The sequence below is a fragment of the Elephas maximus genome, chromosome 3 (genome assembly GCF_024166365.1).
Source record: "Elephas maximus indicus isolate mEleMax1 chromosome 3, mEleMax1 primary haplotype, whole genome shotgun sequence".
Lineage (NCBI taxonomy): Eukaryota > Metazoa > Chordata > Mammalia > Proboscidea > Elephantidae > Elephas > Elephas maximus.
This window is the reverse complement of record NC_064821.1, coordinates 122,019,796-122,047,728: the sequence shown is the minus strand read 5'-3', so window position 1 is coordinate 122,047,728 and position 27,933 is coordinate 122,019,796. Positions and strand designations below refer to the sequence as shown.

The window sequence follows — 27,933 nt, the reverse complement described above, 5'->3', positions numbered from 1 at the left end:
GTATGTGGGGAGGGGGGCCGGAAACAGAGTTTCAGGCTCTTTCTCTCCTTCAGGGTGGAGAGGCTTGGTAGCCTAAAGCCTTAGCAGCAGCAGAGCACACAAGCTGGGGGATGGGGCACAGCACTGAGAGGATCTGAAGATGTCCCTGACAATACACCAATTATTTGATAGTATCAATAATTTAAAAAAAAAAAAAAATTAGGCTTCTAATTCTGGGTAAACTTTTTTTTTAATTTACTGTGCTTTAAGTGAAAGTTTACAAGTCAGTCCCTCATACAAAAATTTACACACACCTTGCTATGTACTCCTAGCGGCTCTCCCCCTAATAAGACTCCATACTTCTCCTCTTCACCCTGTATTCCCTGTGGCCATTCAACCAGCTGCTGTCCCCCTCTGGCTTCTCATCCCGCCTCCAGACTGGAGCTTACCACATAGTCTCATGTGTCTACTTGAGCCAAGAAGTTCACTCCTCACCAGTATCATTTTCTGTCTTACAGTCCAGTCCAATCCTGTCTAAAGAGTTGGCTTCGAGAATCGTTCCAGTCTTGGGCTAACAAAGGGCCTGGGAATCATGACCTCCGGAGTCCCTCTAGTCTCAGTCAGACCATTAAGTCTAGTCTTTTTACAAGAATTTAGATATGCATCCCACTGTTCTCCTGCTCCATCAGGGATTCTCTGTCGTGTTCCCTGTCAAGGCAGTCAGATAAACTTCCTTCCACTATGTGCAACTATAAACCCTGGACATCAAACATCAGAGGACCCTGAAAGGTGGAGAGCAGACTGGCTAGGGTTCGCAGCACCTGAAGAAAACAGTAGTGAGTTTCTGTGGTTTTCTTTTTACTTCACATATCCCAGACTGAGTACTAGAAATGCTGGCACCCAGAAATCCCAATGGACTCGGACCAAAAAAAAAAAAAAAAGAAAGCCCCAACAAAAGCTCTGTAGTCAAATGACCAGGAAAGGAGCGGTCTAACAAGAGAGAAAACTTAGAATTCAACAGCCTATGGGGTGGTCCAGCAGGTGCCTGGAACTTGGAAGCCAGGTCAGGACAGGAGAGTTGGGAGTCATTGTCTTCTAGATTAAGGGTATTGGAATGGGTGAGGTCGCTTTTGTGAAGAGAGGAATGAAAGATGAGGGCTGTATTAGTTTCCTAGGGCTACTGTCACAAAGTACCACAAACTGGACAGTTTCTAAGAACAGAAAAAAATTTTTTTTTTTTTTTCTCACAGTTCTGGAGGCTAGGAGTCTGAAGTCAGTGTTGGCTGTGCTGATTCATTCGGAGGGCTCTCAGGAAGAATCTGTTTCACGCTTCTTTCCCAGTTTCTAGTGGCTCCTGGCAATCCTTGGTTTATAGCTCTGCCTCCATCTTCACAAGACCACCTTCCCTGTGTGTCTCCTCCTCTTTTATAAGGACACCAGTCATATTGGATTAGGACCCACCCTATGCCAGTATGACCTCATGTTAACTGATAACATCTTAAAAGATTCTATTTCCAAACAAGTTCACATTCACAGGTACCAGGGGTTAGAACTACAACATACCTTATTGGGGGTACACAATTCAATCCATACCGACAGCCAAAGACAGAAACTTGGGAATGCCTGCAGTGGTTATTACCACAATCAGAATGACTTGGAAGCTTTAAAAATGTACACATACCTAGTAGTCCTCCCTGGATATTCTTGGTAGTTTCTGTATTTTTTTTTTTTTTAAGTTCTAAGGTAAATACTGAAAACTGATAAGGCTTGGAGAGAAAAAGAACCAAAAAGGATTTGCCATAAATGGTGAAACTATTCAGAATTCAAGAAGCTTATGAAAGGGCAGACTCATGGATGCAAGACTGGATAATTGGGCCAAAAGTCACAGGATGGCAAGGACTTTGAGAACTCAAGGGAGGTTCTTTTCAAACAATGAAATGGAGGACTATTAGCTTTCTAAATGTTGTGGGAACACTAAAGAAATTAGGTCTGTAAGTATTAGCCTCTTATTTTATAGGCCAAAAGAATAGAGCAGTTCAGGGCTATGATAGAAGTGAAGAAAACCCTTTTAAATAATATTAGCTTTGCTTGCACACCATCTCTGATAATTTTAGGAGAAAACAGATGTCTGTGATGTCAATGTATTTTAAAAACAAGAGTATAAAATTACATCTATTAGAAGGCAAGCCTCTGGGACGTAAATCTAAATATGTAATTTACATAAAAGTTAAAATTTAGACAAATCAAAAAATTAGGAAATAATAAAATTGGAACTCAATACTTACTATCAGATATGATTTTTCATATTTGATGTTCTGGCATTTTTCTTAGTTTTATGACTACTTAGTAATCTCCCTTTAAATATGTACTGTTTATGATTGGGTACATTCTGAAAATACAATATGGAAGTATTTTCATTTTATGATGAAAATGAATGGAAAATAAATAGTAACATATATGCATAATATAGTTTAAGAAATGCCTTCACAATTTTATTTAACTTGATCCTGTCAACACTCCTATGGTATATTTAGGCCAGGCACTAGAATTATAATTATGCAGATGAGGAAATGGAAACAATTAGAAATTAAGTGATTTGCTCAAGGACCTCCAACTTCTGTGCAGCAGTTACAACTCAAACCCATGTCTTCTGATCCCTTGCAATTTTCCACAGCACATTTTCTCCATTAAGATTCCTGTGTCTTAGTTACCATTTCTGACCAGGCTTAATGAAAATCTATGCCCATCTGTTTTACTCAGACTGTGTCAATTGCAAGCCCTGGTTTGTAGAGAAAGGCAGGAAGAGGGTTGAGGTATTTCAGCCCAGACAAAAATGGTTCAGTTGCTTTGTCCACAAAATCAACCAAAAACACCAAACCCATTGCCGTCAATTCCAACTCATGGTAGTCTCATGTGTTACAGAATAGAATTGCTCCATGGGGTTTTCTTGGATATAATCTTTACAGAAGCAGATTGCCTGGGCTTTCTTCTATGGTGCTGCTGGGTAGGTTCTAACTGACGACATTTAGGTTAACAGTCGTGCACAAACCATTTGCACCACCTAGGGATCCACAGGGGCAAAAGGGAGGAAAAAACTTGTCATGGGATTCCACAGCAATAAGAAGCAAACTCTGACCCTCCTTTAAAGGCTAGAGGTTTCAAAGTTAAAAATAAGTAAAATACTACTATGACAGTTTTACTGTTAAGGTTCTTTTTAAAGGATATTATACACATAGTTCTACTATTTGGCAGAAATAGAAATTTACTTAAAAAAAGAGAAAGGCATTAAAAAATCATAATTTTATTTTTGCAATGAATCTCTATGTGACTAAAAAAGGTATTACAAAGAACAAACATTATATAGAGCTATTTTTAAAAACTTTAATGTTTAAAAGAGGTTTAAAATCAGGTGTGTGGCTTAAGATGAGCATCAGGGTAGTATCCTTTCACCATATTTATTCAATCTGTATGCTGAACAAATAATCTGAGAAGCTAGACTATATGAAGAATGCGACATCAGGATTGGAGGAAGACTCATTAACAACCTGCATTATGCAGATGATACAACCTTGCTTGCTGAAAGTGAAGAGGACTTGAAGCAATCACTGATAAAGATCAAAGACCACAGTCTTCAGTATGGATTACACCTCAATGTAAAGAAAACAAAAATCCTCACAACTGACCAATAAGCAGCATCATGATAAATGGAGAAAAGACTGAAGTTGTCAAGGACTTCATTTTACCTGGATTCACCATCAATGCCCATGGAACCAGCAGTCAAGAAATCAAATAATGTATTGTGTTGGGCAAATCTACTGCAAAAGGCCTCTTTAAAGTGTTAAAAAAGCAAAGATGTCACTTCAAGGACTAAGGTATGCCTGACTCAAACCATGGTGTTTTCACTTGCCTCATATGCATGCGAAAGCTGGACAATGAATAAGGAAGACGAGGAAGAACTGATGCCTTTGAATTACAGGTACTGGCAAAGAATATTGAATGTACCATGGACTGCCAGAAGAATGAACAAATCTGTCTTGGAAGAAGTAAGCGAGGATGGCAAGACTTTGTCTCATGTACTTTGGGCATGTTATCGGGAGGGACTACTTCCTGGAGAAGAATACCACGCTTGGTAGAGGGTCAGCAAAAAAAGAGGAAGACCCTGGAAGAGATGGAGTGACACTGGCTGCAACAATGGGCTCAAACATAGCATCGATTGTGAGGATGGCGCTGGACTGGGCACTGTTTTGTTCTGTTGTACATAGGGTTAATATGAGTTGGAACCAACTTGACGCGCCTAACAACTTTTAAAAGATGATTTCTCTACACATATACAGAAATCAAAGCTTGCCTTTATGAATGGCTGATGTGTTGTTAGTTGTCTTTGAGTTGATTCCGACTTATGGTGACCTCATGTGTGCAGAACAGAACTGTACTTCACAGGGTTTTCAACGCTGTGACCCTTCAGCAGCAGATCACCAGGCCTGTCTTCCAAGGTGCCTCTGGGTGGGTTGGAACCGCCAACCTTTTGGCTAGTAGTCAAGGGCTTAAGTGTTTGCACCATCCAGGGATTCCAATGAATGGCTGTTAAACTCAGTAAACTACAATACTCTTATAAAGAGCAGCTTTATAATATCTATTAGAAACATTTTTCCAGCAAGATGCTTCAGAAGCAAATCTCAGTATTCTTCAGGGAAGATATTAACACTGATTCCTGGATCATCATCATCATGTTCAGGCTCTTCATCGTTTTCTTCAGTCATACATTTGCCACATGCTTTCTCTGGGTTTCCTTTTTTCTTACGAGTATATGATGAATTATTTTTCTCTTTGATCTTGGGATGTGAGTGAGTAACAGTTTCTCTTTCCAAAGCATGTTGTAGGCAGTTGTAAAACCTGTAAAGAAATAAGTACTGTTGTTATATCTGTGTGTTTTAAAACTGAATAGCTGAAATACACCTAAAAAAAAAAAAACCCCGTTGCCATCTAGTTGATTCTGACTCATAGCAGCCCTATAGGACAGAGTAGAACTGCCCCACAGGGTTTCTGAGGAGCGCCTGGTGGATTCGAAGTGCTGACCTTTTTGGTTAGCAGCTGTAGCTCTTAATCACTATGCCACCAGGGTTTCCAAAATACACTCAGCACTTATAAATTATAAACTTAACATTTTCCACGCTAGCCTTACAAAGACATAGTAAATCAAAGATAGACGTTTCTTGCTTTTATGATATTTTAATTAAGAAAAAAAAAAAAAAAAAACTTGTTCCCAGTTCTTAAAAAAAAATAGTTTGGAATCACCTGTTGACAACCTCTATTCTCAATTTCCACCCCAGATATAGGAGCCAAACAAGGAAGATTCTTAATTAAAAAATCATAAATGTAACTAGACTCATTTTAGAGAATTTGGAAAATATATTTAGTTACAAATACAAATCACCTATACATAACTACCCAGAAATAACCACTCCTGATATTTTTCTTTCTAACCTTTTTAATACATTCTGAATTGATGTATATATGCACATATACATACCTACTATTTTTATATAATTGGTATATCACATTCAGAATTCTTACATTCTTTTTTTTTTTCAAATATTTACCGAGAACATGTTCAATTATCATCAAATGAACTACAATGTAACATTTTTAATGGCTGTGTGTCATACAAATCAGTCTTAATTTATTCAATTGTGTAGTAAGTGTTTAAAGCGATAGACTACTAACCAAAAGGTTGGCGGTTTGAAACCACCAGCCACCCTACTGGAGAACGATGTGGCAGTCTGCTGCCACAGGGATTTACAACCTTGAAAATCCTATGGGGTTGCTATGAGTCGGAACAGACTTAATGGCAGTGGGCTTGGTTTTTGGTTTGGTAGTACATGTGGATTATTTTCAAATTTTCCCTAATACAAACAACAATGAAATAAACAGTTTTGAAAATAATGTGCTCTGAGTTTCTTTTTTTTTAGGCTAAGTGATTAGAAATATAGTTACAAGGTTAAAGGATATAAACATTTAAAGTTTCTGATAAAGACTGCCTGTCTTCCAGAAAGGATGTTCAGTAAAATAAGCTTCTAATAGCAGTACCTGAGAGAGCCTACTTCACTCTATGTTGAATACTATTATCAAAAAATACACTTTAATAGGTAAAAATCATATCTCATTTTAATTTTCATTTCTTAATTTGCAAGGGAAATGGAATGTTTTTCGTGTTCATTAGCTACGTGAATTTTTAAAAATATAAATTGTTCTTTTCCTTTACCCATTTTTCTATTGGAGTTTTTTAGTGTTAAAGTAGTAAAATTATAAGCTCCCTGAAAATTTGGCTTCATTTCTTTTCTTCTCCTATGTTAACACCTAACATAAGACTCTGCTTGACACAGTAGCCTTCACTATATGTTGGGAGGCAGTAAGTTAGCAGTTGAATGCGCTTGGTACCAGAGTCTATTGGAAAAGCTGAGGTCAGTTAATTGCAGTTAACCTCACTGATTCTTGATTTCCTCATTTATAAAACTAGGTATTATCCTGTACCTAGCGGGAATGTCAGAGGTTTATGTAAAGTAGTTAATATGGTACCAGGCACAGAGTAAATTGTCAATAATGACTTTTTATAGAATATAAATTCCACAGGACCAAAGACCCTGTCTTGTGTTGAGTTAAACCCCTAGCATGTTGAACAGTGTTGGTACATCATAGGCACTTGGTAAGAATATACTCAAGAAATGTATCACCCTAGGCCTAACCGATTAGAAGGAGCTGGAAGTTGAGCTCTCTTGCCATTGTAGGGATCTTATCTTGCTTTTATATTCTACTATAATAGAAGACTATGACAGGAAATTTTTGACATTTACAGAACAGATTGCTATTCTTGACCAATTTTCTTTCTTTAATTCCATGAATAGGCAAAGTTCTAAGCAAAGGCTCTAAAACCACCTTAAAAAAAAAACAAAATATCCAACTATTCACAGATCCTCTATTTAACTCTAATATGATTACTACATATCCTGTCCATCCACATTTCAGGAACTTCTGTACTCACCACTGTATACCCCGATATCTAGCACCATGCCTGGTGCGTAACAGGTGCTCAATACATTTTCTTCAATGCATTAATCAATCTCAAAGAGAGTGATGATAGAGTAAAAGGAAAAAGGCTTTGAGAAACATCGACAGACTTTTGTATGGTAAATTCCTGTGTAGTGATCTTTTCACTGAATGTACCTTTCATATCTTTACATAACTAAAACTTGGTTCCCACAAAGACGCTGTTTCCCTGCATTTTTCTCAAGTGGAGATGGCTTTTTCTTTCCATATCTCACCTATCACCGAGTTCAGACAAAGGGTCAGAATTCAATTGGCTTGCAATGCTTTGCCAGACTAAGCTTTCATCTGCCTCTTGTGTCATCTACCATGTCCTCTGTTCACTCCTTTACATTCATAAAAACGTCTCTACACTTAGGTCTTTCTCTCCAGGTCCTGCCATCAGCCAAGGTGACTTCAATGACTAGCTTGCTTCTCATTTTCCACACTGCCTCCAGAATGACCTATTTTATCTAAAACATAAATTCAAGCATGCCCCAAGATAGTGTGACTCTTCCTTATTTGATCAGAAGGGTTATCCTGTGCAACCTCATCTACCATTTTCTTCCCTGCAGTTTAGGCTCAGGGAAGCGGGTCTTTTTTGCTGATTGTACTTTATTCCTAGAAAATGAAAGATAAGATTGAGTTGCTCTTTTATGACCATGGAGAATTAACATCTTGTATAAAAATGTTTTATCACATATAAAAGGGTAATGAGAGAGGAACAGGTGTCTTAATCTTCCACTGAAGAATTTAAGACTTCAAAGCTACACCACTGGAGTACCAAAAAGCAACTGGGAGAATGGAATAAAGATCTTTTCTTGCTGAAAGGAAAGAATAAAAACTTTGAATACTAGTTTTTCTTTCTCCTTTTTTAGGGAACTTGAAGCAAGTCCTTTGAGAAACTGTCTAACTCAACGTCAGAAATGTATTTGGCAATAGTATGTTATCCCTTCATACTATGACCCTTTACCCAGAGTCCTAAAGCCCAGTTCTCAGAGTGGCCTCTTCTCAGCTCTCACAAGCAACAAAAACAACTCTGACTTTGAAAAGAAATGTATGCTCAGGCAACTGGTTTTTTCTCCCCCTCCCCCCCCAGAAAGAAAACCAAATTCTCTTCGGTTTTTCTACTGTTGCAGTCAAGATTACAATGCCACAGGGCAACTTGTACCGAAGTTTTTTCATGAGAGAACTTTTCAGGCCAGCCCTGAAAAAACGAATTCTTGTTTTTAGGGTCAGTTAGAGGGCCACTTGCAATAAAAAGTTAATATTTCTTTGATTTTTTGAAGAAAGAACATAAAATTGAGGAAATCTAGGCTCAACTTCTTACCTTTTTTAGGCTTCCAACATTCACAAATATCATAGGTTATTCTCATATACATTTGGATTTTAATTGCTTAAGCTCTAGCACTTTTACTAACAAAACAAGGATATGACCGGGCCTGCACCAGGTGCTGGGAATAGAGGTAAGAGATGTTGTCCATGTGCTCAAAGAGCGCATGGTTTTACGGGTGATGAGAGCTGTAACGCCACATTCAGCGTGCTGTGAAAAAGAGAAAGCGGGAGCATACTCAGGGGCACCTTGCTGCAGCTGAGATCATGAAATGCTTCTTGGGAAAGAAAAGTGAGACCTGGGCTAAATCTCAAGGATGAATGGAAGGTGGCTAGGTGACGTGAGAAATCAGAGGAGAAAAAAAAGACAGTGGTATCCAAGAAGCCACTATCAGAAAATAAGGTATAAATGTTTTCACTTTATATTATTTACTTCTTTGATCTTAAGGATATATGGACATGTGTAAAGCATTTGTTTAGCTGCCTTGGCTCCATTTTAAAAAATAATAAGACTAACAACTACAAGGATTCTGTTATCCTTGACTCTTCCTTCTCTGTGTTACCCCTTTTCCAATCTGTTGCCATGCCTGGTTGCTACTCTGCAGTATCACTCCCATTCATCTTGTTACTCAGGGTCTTGTTACGTCTTACCTGGACTATGTAGTGAGAGCCTACTCCTGCTCTTTCCATTTCTAAGCTATGCTTTATGTGTTCCATAATAATCACCCTAAGGCTTTGAAGCCTTAAAAGTAGCACTATTTATTAAAAAAGTCAGTCAACTAATTTTAGCAAATATTTATTAATCATTCCTATGCCAGACACAGTGAGAATACAATGATGAATAGGAAAATGTCTTTGCCATTGTGGAACTCAATATAATGGTCTAACTTTCAAATTCCTTTATTAAGTTCCTGATTAATTCAGTAAACATTTACTGGGGTTCTACTATAAGCCAGACAGCCAGATACTAAGTTATTTTAGGATGAGATGCTTAAAGTGTATATATAGGGGATGGTGGTGGGGTGGTGGTAAGGGAGATGCTGTCTTCAATGTGACCATACTGCAGTGAGAAAAAAGGGAAACATGAAATTAAGTAATTGTAATTCAGCATGGCACACATCTCTGTCTTGCACGGAGGTATACACTGAAATATCGGCAAATGATGATAAGAATTTGAACCAGGGAAATTGAGACTAGAATAAGAAACATATTAAGAGAACTGCACAAGAAAGTTAAGAAGGTGAACCATAGGCAGGAGAGAAGGCAGCAGTGATATAACCAAATTCTGACTCTTCATGTGTCTTATCTTCCAGGCAAATTGAACCATTTGCTGACCCCTATTTATGGCATGGAAACCCTGGTGGTTAGGGGTTAAGTGCTACGGCTGCAAACCAAAGGGTCGGCAGTTCGAATCCTCCAGACGCTCCTTGGAAACTGTATGGGGCAGTTCTACTCTGTCCTATAGGGTTGCTATGAGTCGGAATCGACTCGGCGGCACTGGGTTTGGTTTTTTGGTTTATTTATGGTGTTAAGTATTGCCACCTCTTTTTCTTTGCTCTTGTTGTCCTTTCTACCTATTGCGCAATTCTTTTTTTCCCCAGGGCTCCTCATATAAAATTCCTGCCTGCCTTTAAGGCCCAGCTCACTGAACTCTTCTACAAAGCCCTCCTTGATTACATTCTTCTTCTGCACAAATGAATTTAACTGCTTCTTCTTTTGAACTCTTAAACGTTCTGTATCTTTCTTAGGGCCCTTACCACTTTCCATGTTGCATTATAGTTATCCATGTGTCTATCTGAACTCCCTATTAAGCTACTCTAAGAGCTGTCCCAGTAGGATCCATGTCTGATTCATCCCTGAACTTTAGCGCCTACATGATGGTTAAGCGGTTGGCTGCTAACTATAAGGTTGGTGGTTTGAACCTACCAGAGGCTCTGTGGGAGAAAGATATGGTAATCTATTTCTATAAAAATTATAGCCTTGGAAACCCTACAGGCAATTCTACTCTGTCCTATAGGGTTGCTATCAGTTGGAATTGACTCAACGGCAATGGATTGGGGTTTTTTTTGGCTTGGTTAACAGTCCTTCAAGTTTTGCAGGTCCGTATGTATATATTTGTTGAAAGGATAAGTACTTATTCATCCTCACCTAATCTGTTACCTTTATGATGAATTGAAGGCTACTCTAGAAATGCCTAGTGCCCTTGCTGACAAGAACCAGGGACTGTATCACCTGGGAGAGACTGGAAACAACTGGGCTGGGTTACATGGAGTAGGTATATAACCTGGACAGCAGTTGTGGCAGAGCAAAGGGAAACAAGAGGTATCATTAGCCTTTAACTCATTTACTTACCAATATTAAAAATCAAACACTGGAAATAGACTCCAATTACTTGTTCTTTCAGATTTCCTTTATTCTTACCAGCAATATTGTATGCTAACATAGTCAGCCCTTTACTTCTATATTGCATTTAACATTTTTCTTATTATACAGCTGGTGAAAAGAATATAGGTAATTTCATTCTACTCATAGTCAAATGGTCATAGTCATCTGACCCAAGTCCTAACCTTTTATTAATAGATACAAAAATAGCCTTCTTCTTTTAATTGATAAATAGACCTCCAAACTCAAGTTTTCACTTGGAAATCATTATGTATGAAATTATCTTACTATGTGTGGTGTCAGTGCCTGTCTCCAAAATCAATCTCCAGATCAGCTATTTGTAAAGAAGGCTGCTACTTGCAGGTCTTGTCCTACCCAGCTCCAGAAAACAACAGGATCCCAACCTGAAGTGATACTGAGAAGTATCTTCTCACAAGACATGGGCTTTAGGATTGTTTTTCACAGATGATACTGTTATGGATTGAATTATTTGCCCCAAAATATGTATTGAAGTCCTAACCCTTGTACCTGTAAATATGACTGTTTGGAAATAGGGATTTTCTTTTGCTATGTTAATGAGACCATATCACAGTAGGGTGGGCCCTAAACCTAAACACTTCTAAGTGATGTCTCATAAGAAGAGTAGAATAGACACAGAGACACACATACAGGGGAAAGACAGACGCCACGTGAGGATCGTTGACAAGAAAAGGAACACAAGAGTTGCTGCGGTCACCAGAAACTATGAGGAAGGCCCTGGAAGGAACTGACAAGGTCAAGACCTTGATTTGGACTTTTAGCCTCCAGAATTGTGAGACAATAAATTTTTGTTCTCTAAAGCCACCCGCTTGTGGTATTTCTGTATGACAGCACTAGTAAACCAAGACAAAGACTTTTCTTCTATTAAAAATAGCTTCTCTTAACTTTAGTTTTTGCATTCCCGGTTAACATAATTGTTGTTGAAATGTTATTTTACTCATTAGGATTTTGACTTTTTAAGATTCTCTTTTTATAGATACTCAAATTGTGAAACTTTGGTCCTACAACAAACCAATTTTAGTACTAAATGTCTGATTGCAGAACCCATCACCTCCAGTGTTTTATTACTTTTTTTCAAAACAGAAGAGCAGTTCTTTCTCTGCATTTGGCTGGATGTGCAGCTGTTCTGAAAGGAGCTCTCTAACTGGCCCACACTTCTTGAATTCACATGCAATATTCTCATCAGCATCTTAAGACACTTCTTACTCTTCTTTAATTTTTCCCTGATTTTATATGATGAGCATGGATCTCTTGATAGCAGCATGCAGGCTATAATCTCAAAGCATATTTTTGAGTCAATGGAGTTAAAGCATAATTTGATTTTATAGTTGGTAAATGTGGCTCAATTAACTTCAGCAGGTGTACAGTGGATCTTGGGCTGTATTTATAATCTTGTTGAAATTCAAATAAGGAAACAGAGAAAACTGATTTGATACCTCCTATATTAAAAAAAAGTTTTTTTTTTCTTTTTATATTTTAGCAGTCTCACTGGATCGGTATCTAACAAACGAAGTAAACTTTTGGAATGGTACCAGTAAGTACCCAAGTGTAGTTCAAACTCTGCAATGTGGCAGGGTGGCTAGGTGCTCTTCAGTTGTGTACTTGAAATTATAACTTTAGTTAGAATGTTTGCCCTGCAGCCAGGTAACCTCTCAGCTTTTTTCACCTTCTCTGTTAGAGAATTAAGCCTTAATGCCCACTGTATATAATGAATTAATTTCTCTCCAGTATATCTAGAATAGTATAAGTTTCACATCACCCTTGAAAGAATTGAGAAAATAGTCACTTGAATAATTTTTAGGATTCTGTGGTTCAAATGAGGAACCCTAGCTGTGAAAGGCTGAATGGTGGTACTGGTGTAGTTGCAGGTTTATTTCCCATGTGAGTCAATGAAGAGGGAAAGGGCTATTCTAACCCAAGTCTGTGACATGGCAGGGCCAGGGCCAGCCCTGATCTGATACATATGCTAAAAATGTACACTAATAATTATTTCGCCAAGTTAGAAATGAGAAAAATGAAGCCAAGAAAGTTGAGTAATTTGTGATGGAATCAAGATTTGAAGCCAGTTCTTCCTCTGGAACCCAAGTCCTACCTCTTACTACCATGCTACACTGCTACTAGTTGCATTGTTGGCCCACTGCTTCAACAAATGTTCTATGTATTAATGAAATTCAAGCAGGAGAATTAAGCAATAGGATTTCTTTGCATTTTACAAACATCATTCTGAGGTGATATGGAGAATGGCTTAGCAGTGAGACATAGAAACAGCTTTCTACCATGAGACCAGCTAATGAAGCTATTGCAATGGTCCTGGATGAAGGAAGACCAGTCAGGATGGAGAGAAAAGAATGACACAAGGAGTGTTTAGGCAGTGACTGCCTGGTGATATGGCCAAGGGGGTGGGGAGAAGGGAAAAAGAAAATTATAAATGACATCAAACTGGTGGTCACTTTTTGAATAACTGAGAAATGTACATCCTGCTGATGGTAGTTCACTGGTATTATCTTCATATATGAAAAAAAAGGCAGCACAGTATTCATTTTTGTAAATCAAAAGCTCTATTTTTAGGAAAAAGGTGGAGAAGAAAGTAATATAAGAGTTTTATCTACCAGGTTAAATTTAAGAACTAGAGAAATTCACAAAAATGTGAGTTGATAGCCACAATCTTCCCTACTGAACAACTATAGCAATTCTAGATCTAATCCATGACAAGTTGTGGGTATTGAACTAGCCAGCCATGTAAAACACTTGTCAGATTAAATTTAATCAGGCTGTTCCCCTGAAAAGGGACCTGGCTCTCTTACAGATTCTAGGTAACCTCTGATGGATCACACCCAGGATCGTGTGCAGCTGTCCTGGATGCCTTCAAGTTGACTCTCCTACCTGAATGATTACAATTCTCTCCTTGATGCCTCCTGCCAATAGTCATGTGTCCCACTACCCTCCATGGAGCTCTGCATTACGCTCCACTTAGTGCCTGTTACACCTGGCCTACTCTCACCTATTACTTTGATCATCTTCTGATAGTTCATAAGGCTAGACATAGATAAGCAGTAGGAAACATAAACTGAAGATGGTGTGTATTAATATTTCCAAGGATGACCTAGGAATATAAGGATACCCACTGCTATTGAGTCAGTTCCAACTCATAGTGACCCTATAAGACAGAGTAGAACTGCCCTATAAGGTTTCCAAGGAAAAGCTGGTGGATTTGAACTGCTGACCTTTTGGTTAGCAGCCAAGCTCTTAACCACTGCACAACTAGGACTCCAAGAAGAATGTAAGAATAACATGGAAATATCCAATCAATATACCTTTCAATTCTCTTCTTGTTTTCCTCCATTTTTTGATTTGCTATATTTAAGAGGAAGTCGATATATTCCTCTGTCACCATCAGTTTTCCCTTGTGGCTTAATGGAACTTCTAAGCTATGTGTACTCCGCACAGCCTGCAAAGGAAAAACCATTTAGATACGAATACTTATGTACTAGAGACACCAAAAATAATTAGCGAAAAGTCCCAGTCAGGGCTGTGCTTGAACATAGTTTAGCTCCATTACAGCATTTAAGTTTGTGCTTTGATATAATTCAGCTGAACACAGTTAAATCAAAGGAGATTAAATAGATTTTTCCATTATATAAAGTCATTTCTAAAGAAAGGCACTCTACACATTGCCTATCAGAGAAGCAGATAAAATCAAAGAACCCAATAACTTTAACAGTTTCAATCTTAGTGTAGCTTAGAAAGCTTTAACACCCAATTTAAAGAAAAGAAATAAATGAAACCTTAACAGAAGCCTCAATGGAAAATTTAAATGCACTGATGCCAAAGAGTCTCTCAGTGCTACAAATAGGTGTTACAAGCGTTACAACAATAAACCATGCCTCCTCTATCACACAAAGTGGCCTCTTACTTGATGCTTTAGGGTTGTCAGACTTTGCAACCCTGTTGATCTAACAGCGAATATGTTCCAAGTAGATCCAAATACTGGATAAAGGTTAAGAACAACTACAAAAACTATTACAAGGGATAAAATGCATTCAGCAAAGTTTCCTGAGCATCTTCAATGTTCTAGGCCCCACATAAGGTGAAAGGGTATTGAATGAAGATAGCATGTTCCCTGCACTTAAGAGCTCTACATTTTAGAACAGAAAATAAACAAGTGAATAAAGAATTACAATACAAGATAGGTGCTATGACAGAAGAAAGGCACGCACGTGCACACGCACACACAATGCTAAGGAAGCAAGGAGAGGAGCAACTGAGTCTGAGGGCTTGGCTTTATGGGAAAGGTAGCATTTGACTTGGGATTTTAAAGGGTAAGTGTTAATTTCACCAGATGTAAATGAGGGAGAGGGAGAGAAAAACATTCCACTCAGAGGAGCAACAGATCTGTAGGTATGCAGGCATGAAAGGGCATGACAACTAGCAGTTCTGTATGACAGCTAATGGGAGATGACCATAAATAGGTAAGGCCTTCAATATCAGAGAAAATATCTGGAAACCCTGAATTTTTAAAAAAGTGGAATTCTAAGAGTAGGGGTAGGAGGGAAGACTAAGAGCAGGAAGACTAGTCAGGAGGCAATTATAAAGATTCAGGTGAGGGACCATGAGGGCTGAATAGGGGCAGTGACAGCATGGAGAGGTGTGGTCAGGTGTGGGACTTGAAAGGCTGGAATGACAGGACCTGTAAATGAACATGGAATATAGAAAAGAAGAAGGTGAAAGAATGGCTCTGTTCTTGCCTGGGCCACCAAATATAACGGTGGTGCTACTGAGTGAGGTGGGGACACAATTCATTACCATGGGCACAGGTGTCTTCTTGTGTAAGCCACCTATTTGGAAACATTTCATTTGTTAAAAATAGATAGAAAATAGGAGAATCCAGGGACCCAGAGTACAGGGCAACCTGAAGTAGTTAAAAATCAAGCAATACAGGTCATGCCAAACAGCCAAATAGTGAATACCACAAGTGATCTGAATAGGGTAAAATCACTACAGGTAGCCTGTCCAGGAAAGGACTCAGAGAAGATGTCAGACTCAAAAGGGATCTCAAGATCATCTAGTGTAGATGTTGGCAAACTTTTTCTTAAAGGGACAGACAGGAAATATCTTTGATACATTGTATCTGTTACAACTACTTAACTCTGCCAATGTAACACAAAGGCAACTTCAGACAATCCTTAAACAAGTAAGTCAACTGAATTTGGTCCTAGGGGAAATGGTTTGCTGATATCACCTAGGAAATTCAGACACTGAGGGATTAAGGAACTAACCCAAGTTCACACAGCCCAGCTGTGATCCATCCAGTATCACAGCAGAGGTCTTTTGGCTCTGTCTTTCCACTACATCATGGTGCTTGGATTGGGTTATGACTACTCAAGAGGTGGACGATATGGTAGAGAATGAGGGAGATGTACTTGAGAGCTAGCATTTAGGACCTACCAGGTTAAAAGTACAGGGGAGTACTATAAAATGAGACCTCAAATGTAAATCTAACAACTCTGGACCCTGCCCGTAGGAAAGAGTAAGCCACGGAAGGTTCTGAACGAGAGAACGGCAAGATCTGAGTGCGGAGTCAGAAGGGACTAACAGCAGGGGTCTGATCAGAAGTCTAATTAGAAGCTTATTCTAATCTGGATGACTTCACACTCCAAGGATGTTTTTTTGCCAAAAGGTCCCTTACCATCATAGTCTTTCCTTTCTTTCCCACTGTTATGCCAGAGTTCCTGAAACCAGAATCTACTGCTGCTGAATGCTGTAAGAAAAGAAACCTTGTTAAATTCTGTTCATCTGGCCAATTAGATAGTCTGTTTAGCTCCAAAAACTGCAGAAACATACTGAACTCCAACTCTTATTAAGGGGGTTTTTTGCTAACCAATATAAACTGTGCTTAAAAGTGACTTTGATCTCATTTTTATTAGAAATATCGACCCTTTGAAAGTGTCACTGAGAAATAGTAAAACCAGAATTCAATAAAACAAACATCTGCCTAGCCTAATAATTTTCTATAAGGCAGAAAATTACCATATAATAATTTCTGAAATAGTATTGTATAAAGGTAAACAATAAACACACAAAAAATTTTCCCTTAAAGTGAGTGAAATGTCATTTTTCCTCCTGTAGAAGTGAATCCTGACTCATAGTAGGCTTGAGTAATGCTAAGAGAAGGAGCCCTGGGGATGCAATGGTTAAAAGCTTGGTTGCTAACGGAAAAGTTGGCTGTTTGAACCCACCCAGTGGCTCTGCAGGAGAAAGGCCTGGTGATTACAGCCAAGAAAGCCCGATGGGGCAATTTTACCCTGTCAAATGGGGTGCTATGAGTCCAAATCAACTCAACGGCACCCAGTAACAACAATGGTTAAGAACACATCTGTGGAGTCAGGTTGCTTTATTTGTATTCTGGCTCTGTCTCTTAGCAGCTGTGGAACTTTGGGCAAGTTATTTAACCTCTGCCTCATTTCCCCATGAGTAACAGTGGCCACTTCAAAGGGTACTGAGAGAATTAACTGGGATAATTCACATAAAGCATTTATTTTGGTGTCTAGTAAGTTTTTAGTAAGTAAATACTCCATAAATATAAGCTCTTAATATTATTATCATTATAATTGAAAGAACTGGCAGGAGAGTTATGCTACTTCATTTATTGAGGGCCCTGATGACAATTAATATATGAATAAATGAAATACAGCATGAATAGAAGAGCCACGATAAGTAAGGAGAGTGTAGTGCCTTTCTCTAAAAAATTTGTTGAAATAATGAGAAAAGTAGATAAAGAAAAAATATCTGAACTTATAGGATAGCTTTGTAAATTATTTTGCTTTGTTGTTGTTAGGTGCCATCGAGTCGGTTCCAACTCATACTGACTGTGGTGGTTAAGATTGTGTGTCAACTTGGCTAGGCCATGATTTTCAGTGTTTTGGCAGTCATGTGATATTGTGGTCACTTCCTATTGAGATTTGATATGTGATCACCCTCACGATGAGATCTGCTGTGAACAACTAACTGGTTGAAGGAGAGTTTCTTTGGGCACATAGCCAGCATCGGGTGTGAAGAAAAGTTCTGGCAGGGCTTGGGGGCTTCTGCTCGTTCTGGTTCCTGTAGCTGGCTCCTGTTCATCTGACCTCCAGTTCTTGGGACTTGAGCTAGCAGCTTACCTGCAGTCTTGCCTGCTAATCTTGAGATTCATCGATCTTCACAGCCTGTGAGCAAGAGACCTGCCGATCCTGGGTTCACCAGCCTCTGCAGCTACATGAATCAGGAGAAGCCTCTGTCCTGACCCATGGACTTGAGACATTACAGCCTCTACAACGGCGTGAGCCATTTCCTTGATATAAATCTCTCTCTCTACATATATGTATTTATATGCTTTACTGGTTTTGCTTCTCTCCAGAACTCAGTCTAAGACATCAACTCTATGTACAACCGAATGAAACACTGCCTGGTCCTACACCATCCTCACAATCTTTGCCATGTTTGAGTCCATTGTTGTAGTCACTGTGTCAATCCATCTCATTGAAGGTCTTCCTCTTTTTTTGCTGGCTCTATATTTTACCAAGCATGATGTCCTTCTACAGGAACTGGTCCCTCCTAATAACATGTCCAAAAAACGTGAGATGAAGTCTCGCGTCCTTGCTTCTAATGAGCATTCTGGCTACACTTCTTCCAAGACAGATTTGTTCATTCTTCTGCCAGTCCATAATATATTCAATTTTCTTCACCAACACCATAATTCAAAGCCTTGGTCTTCCTTATTCACTGTGTAGCTTTCACATGCATATGAGGCAATTAAAAATACCATGGCTTGGGTCAGGCACACTTTAGTCACATCGTTGTTTTTTAACACTTTAAAGAACTCTTTTCTAGCAGACTTGCCCAATGCAATATATCTGATTTCTTGACTGCTGCTTCCATGGGTGTTGATTGTGGATCCAAGTAAAAGGAAATACTGGACAATTTCAATCTTTTCTCCATTTATCATGATGTTGTTTATCAGTCAAGTTGTGAGGATTTTTATTTTCATTATGTTGAGGTATAAACCATGATGAAGGCTGTACACTTTGATCTCCATCAGTAAGTGCTTCAAGTCCTCTTTGCTTTCAGCAAGCAAGGTTGTTTTGTTTTACTAACCTCTAAATGCTGGAGAGACCTAGGGCTCAAATGCGAGTCCACTTCTTTTCTCTAGCTCACTGTTTCGCAGCTGGGGCGATTTTGTCCTCCAGGGGACACTGGCAATGTCTGGTAAAATTTTTGGTTGCCACAAGTGTGGCAGTGGTGGGGCAGAACTACTGGCATCTAGTAGGTAAGAGCCAGGGATGCTGCTTAACATCTTACAATGCACAGGACGGCCCCTACCACAAAGAATTATTTGGCCTAAAATGTCAACAGTGCCTAAGTTGAGAAACCTTGCTCTAGCAACATGCTCTCCTTGCTCCATGTCTATCCAGTTCCCTGGTTTAATGCTGATGGCTCCCACTTCCAGTCCAGACCTCTAATCTGAAATTATCTTTGATAAACCTATTTTTCTCACCATCTTCCTATTCTCAGTAAATGGTAGCCAACTTCTCAAACTCCAAACTTAAAAGTTAGCCTTGATTCTTTCCACTCCATCCCCCACGTCTAATTCCTATAGATTCTACCTCCAAGATACACCTCAAATCTACCCACTTCTCTTCATATTCACGGCCCTCTCTCTCTCTCACTTGTATTTCTGCAAGACTATCCCAACTAGAGTCTCTGCTTTCTCTCTGGCTCTCCCCTCCAATTCGTTCTTGATAGACTAGCCAGAGACACAATTCAAACTCTAAGCCACAGCTTATAATGCTGTATTTGACCTGGCCCCTGCCTTCTTCTTCAACCTCATCTGGCTTCCTTTCTGTTTTTGATAATTCTAAACGCTTTCCTGCACCAACCTTTTTATGTTTGCAGTTCTGTCTGCCTAGACTACTCTTTCCCTGTCTGGCTTCTTGTTATTCATCTTGTTTCTGTTTAAATTCTATCTCCTCAAAGAGGCCTTCTCTAGTCGCCCCTTTAAAGTGCTCCCCTTTCCCTTACTCTCTAGAAAAGAAAGTCCTGCTTATCTCCTTCATAGCACTTATCATGTGAGAAATTTTATGTGTTTACCTACTTATTGCTGGTTTTTCTCCTGTAGAATATAAAAGCTACTTAAAGGCAGAGTCTTATCTTTTTCTACTTTTCCCTGGTACCTAGATTGTCTGGCACACTGTTAAGAAATAGCTGTGAATGGGTGAAATTTCCAGTCTCTTCAATTCCAACGTTCCAACCTGGAGCCCTGGTGGCGCACTGGTTAAGCATTTGGCTGCTAACCAAAAGATTAGCAGTTCAAATCCACCAGCCACTCCTTGGAAACCCTATGAGGTAGTTCTACTTGTCCTATAAGGTTGCTATGAGTTGGAATCAACTCACAGGAAGGGGTTTGGATTTTTTGGTTTATGGCAACAGGAGAGGTAAAGGTTTGAGCAGCAACAGTGATGTGATCTAGTGTAACAAGAGACTAAAGTTAGATCAAAGCCCAGGGGTGAAGCAGGGACTGGGGACATTAACCACAGAAAATTCTTAAACACTGTTCTGGAGCACATCTCTAAATGCTGGTGTCCCTCAGGCACACTTCTCTTCCTTTGACACTCTCTCCACAGGAGATTTTATTTACTCTCATGGCTTTAAATACGACCTATATAATGATGTCTCCCCAATCTGTACCATCAGTCCAGACTGCTTCTCTGAGTTCTAGACTTCTACCCAACTGCCGACTTGAAATTTTCACTGAGATGTCTTAGAGACATTTCCATACTTTAACATGGGACCCAAATTTTGATTTCCACCACTTCAACCTCCAGCATTTCAGTAAAGGATACTATCCTATATCCAGGTGCTCAAGCGAAAACCTAAGGAATCTTCTGTTCCTTTTTTCCCTTCTCTAAAATGTGTTTTGAATCTACCACCTTCTCACCTTCTTCACTGCTCTCAGATCAGGCTAACATCATTTCTCACTTAGATCACTGCAACTGACTCCTAATTATCTCCCTCCACTTATTCCACTCCTTTATCTATGCTGGAGCAAGGCTGAGTTTTTCAGAACACAAACCTCATCAATCCACTCCCTTGCTAAATAATTATTCCTTCAATAATTTCTCCTTGCACTCAGAAAGCAAGCCACATTCCTTTTCCTAGCCTAAAACCAGTCATTGATCCCATGTCATGGAGACCTCATCTGTGTCAGGGTAGAACTGTGGACCTTAGGGTTTTCAATGGCTGATTTTTCAGCAGTAGATTGCCAGGCTTTGCTTCTGTGGCACCTCTGGGCAAACCTGAACCTCCCATCTTCTGGCTAGCAGCTCAGTGCATTAACTGTTTGCACCACTCGGGGACTCCCCAAATGACCTGATCCCAGCCTCTCTCTCACCTCTTTTCTGCTCTCCCCTCCAGATCCACTGTCCTTTCTATTCTGTGAACACACCAGGCTGTTTCTTGCTTCAGAAACTTTTATATTATTTTCCATTTGCCTGGAATGTTCTTTTTCCCAGTTACATGGCTACTCATTCTGTTCCTTTAAAGTCTCAGCTTAAAGATACCACCTCAGAGGAGCCTTTCCTAAAGTGGGCCTCCCTTTATGCTATTCTCTATCAGTGGGTTTTCTTCCCCTTAGAATATTTTGTAGCTTGCAGTTATTTATGTCCTTGTTCATTTGTTTGTTTTTGTCTGACTCCCCACTTTGAGGGAGGAATCAAGAGTGTCACTATCTTGTTGATCACTGAACCCCTAGTCTCTGCCACATTATGATTCAATACATTTTTGCTGATGAATATTCATAATGCAATTTACTTTTATATATAAACATGCAGAAATTATAAAAATTAATAGGGAGAAAAAATAGAGAATTAAGACTTCACAAATTTTTATGTGACATTCATTTAAATGATGAGAAAAATGAAATAATACTTAAAACACTTAATTTTACATGTAACTCCATGGTATTTTTTTCTCAGAGCTCAGCAAGCAAAAACAAAATGTACAATGTTGAAGTAAAATTTATATACTGAAAGTTAATGAAGAAAATAAGCACCACAATTTGGATATTACGTTTTGCTAGTAATTATTAGGCACTCTCTTTTCCTAAGTCTAAAATTAGATTGATAAGAAGCTGAATAAATAAAAAATTAGTTGAATTAACTAATGTCACAGTAATTTTTTGATAGGAGATTTAAAGCTTAAAATTAAATTTACCACATTAAAAAAAAAAAAAAAGGTTTTTTTTTTGGGTATATATTCAAGTATAATTACAGAATTTTACCAGAAGCTGTGCATCCTTCAATTGTCGACACTGCACATGAAGAACAAATGGTTCAAATTTCAAAATGGCATCACCATTTGCTTTCTTCAGGGCTGCGATCTGAATAAATGGAAAGTCTTAATGTCAAACAGAACTCTATGATCCTATTCTTTGGTGAAACTTTACAGCACATAACTTCAATATTTCCTAGAAACATTCAAACTCACTTAGCATAATTTTTCTGCAGTAACTTTTCACTCTGCTCTTTGTCCTCTTTCTCCAAACTTTTTAATCTGTTTTTCTTAAAAGGCCTGACTTCTATTTCTCTCATAAACCTGCTGTGTCATTCTTTTCAAATGTATCTGTACCTGGAAAAAGGAAACTGCTACTCTATTTAATTCCATAATAGATTTTTTATAAAGGGGGAAAAAAAAAAAAACCCCACAACCCACTGCCGTCTAGTCAAGTATGACTCATAGCTACCCTACAGAACAGAGTAGAAGGAGCGGCTGGTGGATTCAAAGGGATAAGATATGTAAAAACCACACTAGAAGGACCGTTTGTTGATAGATTGAGGTATATACACCTGTATTATGATATCTAAGCTAGAATTTATATAAGACAGTCGTTATTTCTGTCTGTCTGGCATCTTGGAGCAGTATCCCCTGTCTTTCACATCATTTCATTCTGGCGGGACTGTCAATCCCCACCCTGTCACTCATCACTCTCCCACTGTAGTATCAGCAACGGCAAATGACCTATGTCTGATTGAGGATAGCATCCCATTCCACAGGCAAAAATAACTGATCTGAGGTACAGAAAAACCTAATCTGAACAGGACCGATCAGATACATGGATCCTAGGGGAAACACTTTTTTTCTACTGGGATTGCTCGCAGCTATCTTTCCTGCCACAGAGATGATCTGCAACAAATAGAGTAAGGGCAAATGTGCAGAGAGAACCAGCAGCCAGAGATGAAGCTGGAGTGAGTCCTCTGAGAGAACAACCTTCCAGTACCTGACCTAGTAATGATTGACGCCAGCTCTACCCCTGTCCTTTCCAGTTAAATAAATGATCTTTTTTGCTTAATACAGTTAAAATTTGATTTCTAAATTCACTGGGAATTTAAAGTGCCTGACTAAGCAATGTAATATATACTCCTCTAACATTTTAACTTAGGAAACTAAATAACCTAGCACAGATTAGAAGGTTTTCAAGAAGTAATCCAGGTAAGTGATGTGTAATTTATTTACATCAGTGATGCTAATAATGTATAGATAATGCTAATCTCTTTCCCCTCTCCCCTAGCCTCCTTTCCTTCTATAATTTGACGGTTAGTTATCAAGTGGCAGAACTAAAATTCAAAATTAGGATCCAATAACCATGAACTTTCTGCTGTGCAGAAGAGGATGTGTTTTGCTGAGCAGCAGCAAGTAATGCTTCAATACTTATCTATACCTACCCATTTTTATCTCCTATAATCCAAATAAGCCATTTTAATGAATGTTCGCTAGGCTTTATAATCTTAAAGTTATAATTACGCACATAAATCACCCTGAATTTTCCAATTTTTCCATATGTATTTAAAAGTTTATTTCTAAACATATATATAAAAACTTACCACATCATCTTTTATACAAGGTTTGTGTGTAACCAGTAGCCAGCAACAGTTTTGTTTCTGAACTTCAAAACCATTTACACCCTAAAATAAATAAAATTTAATATGATGATATAATATTTACAAAAATAATAAGCAAAATGCACAGCATAGTGTAGGCTTTCTCAAATTAACAATTCCAAGTGGTGATTAGTGAGACTAATTCAACAGCTTTTTGGGGAAAGTTAACCCAAAACAAAAATGAACTCACGTAACATGAGATACGAAGAAAATAACTTGTTTATTAAGGTAAAAGTACTTAATATCTTCTGAGATACAGTTATGACTTTGTCAGGAGAAAAGAGATTATTACAAGTGACTGTACACAAGCAGCCCCTGAGTTGTAGCCATTTTATTTGGCTAGCATAGCATTCAAAAGAAAGAAAAATTAGAATTTCTGTTGTAGGGCAGCACTGTCCCAATTCCACACCAGACTTACCACTTTTTACTGACACTTGTGCTGTTCACATCTTTATACTTTTCCTTGGTCTCACAAAGCATGAGTTTATGACTAATGGATTAGACTTTATATGTACTTTCAAAGGGCAAAGTTAGGACTGTAAAGTCAAAATTTCAAGATGGCAAATGTTTTAACATAGAATTTATCAGTTAGACAAATGTTAAATTCTATTTGGCTCTTTGGAGTGCCTGGGTGGTGCAAATGTTAACCTGCTCACTGTGAGAGATTGGAGGTTTGAATCTACCCAGAGGCACCTTTGAAAAAAGGCCTGGCAATCTGCTTCTGAAAAATCTGCCACTGAAAACTCTTTGGAGCACAGTTCTACTCTGATACACATGAGGTCACCATGAGTTGGAATTGATTCTCTGGCAACTGGTTATTAGGTACTCTGGGTATACAGATTCTACCCTCAAGGGCAATGGAAGAACCAGGTGAATAGTTATGACTATATTTCTACAAAGTAACTATTTACACAATGGATCCATGGGGAGATGTTGCTGTCTGGCCTTGAAGCCCAGAAGAGCCATGCTAGTCCTGAATAACTGGTTTCTTTTTATTGCATGACTTCTGTTGCTATATATCTGTTCTTGAGCTCACTGCTCTAAATCTCAGAGCCAAATGTGTGACCCACAACCAGCAAGTTTACAGGATCTAATGGCATGTTTTGGGAACTAATGCCATTGCTGGCTTCATTTTATCTAAATTCTCTTTATCCAGATTTCCCTACTTTTTGTTTCTTCTTGCATTGCCTTTTTGTAAACTGCTCCAAATCCTTCCTGATATAAGACAGAATAGAAAAAAGTAAATATAATACAAGGTAGAAAAGCAGCAGCTATTATTTCCAGGTGAGTGAAAGGTTTCGGCATAGGGAAGTGACGTGCACAGAGTTGTGCTTTAGGAAGGTGAATCTGTTAACAGTGTGTAACACGGTTTGGAGTAGAAAGACTGGTAGTCCAGTGACTTGTTAGGAAACCAGTGTGAAAATCCCGGTAAGGTGGAAAGGACAGTGGAAATGGGAGATGAGAGAGCCAAACCTGTTGTTGTCCAGTCAATTCCGACTCATAGTGACCCTAGGGGACAGAGAACTGCCCCACAGAGTTTCCAAGGAGTGCCTGGTGGATTCGAACTGCCAACCTTTTGGTTAGGAGCTGAGCCACTGTGCCACCAGGACTCCCAGGAGACAATGGAAGCAGTATAAAAATGGACAGGCCTTGCTAACCTGGGAGACCAGGAGTCTAAATAATGAATCTATGAATGTGCTGTCTTCCATGCTCTAAATTAAAAACTAATACTAAAATTAATTCACTACCAACTTTTATAGTGCACTTAACATGGCCAGGCATGATGCTAAATGTTTCAAATGCACTGCCCTATTTCTCCATACAAAATCCCTATGAGGCAGATACTCTTTTTATCCTCAGTTTTGGCCAGTAATTCCCATAACTGGTGTGGAATCTAAGCAGTTACTTTCCAAAGCTTGAAGTCTTGACCACTGTCTCTAAAAATATATACTTGCTTTATGTTTGCCTTCAAGTTCATCCAGTCATGGTGACCCCAGGTGTATGCTCCATAGGATTTTCTATGGCTGATTTTTCAGAAGTAGACGGCGTCTGTGGGTGGAGTACAATCTCCAACTTTTCGGTTAGTAGCTGAGCCTGTTAATCAGAATGTTAACCATCTGTATCACCTAAGCTTCTTGTTGTTGTTGCTTTGTGTTGTTGTTGCCTTCTGATTCATGGTAACCCCATGTGTCACTGCTTACACCAAACACAAACCCCACTGTCGTCAAGTCGATTCCAGCTCATAGTGACCCTATAGGACAGAGTACAACTGCCCTATAGGGTTTCCAAGGAGTGGCTGGTGGCTTCAAACTGCTGGCCTTTTGGTTAGAAGCCCAACTCTTAACCACTGTGGTACCAGGGCCCCGTGTTGTTGCTTAGTGTAACAGAAAAACGACGAGAATTATAATAACAGAGTAAGCCACTACGAAAAAGTGAACTCTCAACCCTGTGAGACAGGCAGCCTCAGAGCTCAGCCCTTCTAGGAGATACCTGTTCTGGCTTATCCTCCTACACCAAGCAGAATAAAAACCAAAAACAAACCCATTGCTGTTAAGTAGATTCTGACTAACAGCGACCCCGCAGGATGGAGCAGAACTGCCTCATAGAGTTTCCAAGGAGCACCTGGTAGATTCGAATCACTGACCTACTATGCCACCAGGGTTTCCCCAAGCAGAATAGGCTCCTGAAATTGTTCTTGATGAGATAACCACAGAATGGCCGTAGCTGGCCTGAACTGGTTTTAGCAGGTCTTCAATGCCATTTTGGCACTTTAAATGACCTATTAGCTTATTAAGTGTAAAATACACATAAGCATCCTGCCTCTGGGTAAAGACTTAACATGCCAGTGAAGGAAAACCTCTTCCTCCATCCTGGGAGAATCGAACCTTTGTCTAAAGAAAAGGTATAGTCACTCCTTTGCCTAAAGAAAATGCATACTCATCCCCAAGCTCTGGATGCCTGCAAGAAGATTGATCCTGAATATTCATGAAAAATTTACATTTCCTTGTCTGTTCTCTGTAACAGGCTACTTTCCCAAGCTGCTTGCAAGCAGTCTTGGAGGCAGTGGCCCCAACTATTCCCTTCCTTGTGCAATGACATAAATCCCACCTCAGCCTCTTGTTTATTGGGTGTGACAGTCTCGAGGAGTAAAACCTGGGGTTTCCACCTGGCCACATCTGGAGGTGTTCAATCAGGTAATGACAATAATTTGACAGAGCAATTGAAAAAAGGACTTCAGTATACCATTCCTCGCCAGGCTAGAAAGTCCTTAAACTCCCTTAAAAAAAAAAAAAAAAAAAAACTCCCTTAGTGCTCAGAAAAGGAGTCCTTGTGGTGCAGTGGTTAAGCCCTGGGCTGTAAACCAGAAGGTCAGTGGTTTGAACCGGCACCAGCAGCTTCTCCGGAGAAAAGTGTAGCAGTCTGCTCCAAATATTAAAGCCTTGGAAACACTACGGGGCGGTTCTACTCTGTCCTGTAGTGTAACTATGAATTAGAATCGAATGGGCGACAATGGGTTTGGTATTTTTTGGGTTCAGTACTCACAATATCAAATTCTCCAACCCTTGCTACTCAAGATAGTCCTGAGGCCAGTAGTTTCACTATCACTTGGTAGTTGTTAGAAATGCAGAATCTCGGGCCCCACCCTAGACATACAGAATGAGATTTGTATTTTAAAAGATCCTAAGGGTTGTTAAAGTTTTAGAATCACTGGTCTAATTCACTGTTCACGTCTCACAGATAAAGAAATCGAAACCACTCGCCAGAGAGATAAACACAGGCTGGGTTCGGGCGCTGCATTTGGTGGGCATCGTGCTCCTAGTGTGGCAGACTAGGGGGTAAGCACTATAAGGGAACAAAGGGGCCTCACCCCGTCTAGGAGGAGGATGCGGCCAGAGCAGGAGCTGGTGGTGAAAAACTGATCTCGCGTGTTCAGCAGTTGCACAATATCTACCACGTCCTCATCCACACTGCCCTTCCGGCTGAGGTCCGCTTTGCCCAGAAACTGCGCCTTCGACCTCCTGAACTCTGCATTGCGATCCATGAGGTTAGGGATTTAGTCTGAACGCTCCATTCTCACGTTAGTCTCTCTCCTCCTTGGGGGCCGCCATATTGAAGCGAGCGGTGCCTGGAAGGTCCAAACTTCCCCGCCGTC

At 39.4% G+C, this 27,933-nt stretch overlaps 1 protein-coding gene across 1 annotated transcript; it reads right to left on the bottom strand.

The window, feature by feature from the left end:
* Window positions 1–2,486: 2,486 nt before the first annotated feature.
* Window positions 2,487–27,928, bottom strand: TYW3 (tRNA-yW synthesizing protein 3 homolog). The gene is made up of 6 exons (XM_049879586.1): window positions 27,649–27,928; window positions 23,724–23,804; window positions 22,124–22,222; window positions 16,499–16,570; window positions 14,127–14,260; window positions 2,487–4,872 (listed from the first exon to the last, which is right to left on the bottom strand). The coding sequence occupies exons 1-6, from the start codon at window positions 27,820–27,822 to the stop codon at window positions 4,656–4,658; spliced, it is 777 nt and encodes a 258-aa protein (XP_049735543.1). The 5' UTR covers window positions 27,823–27,928; the 3' UTR covers window positions 2,487–4,655.
* Between the last annotated feature and the right edge of the window lie 5 nt (window positions 27,929–27,933).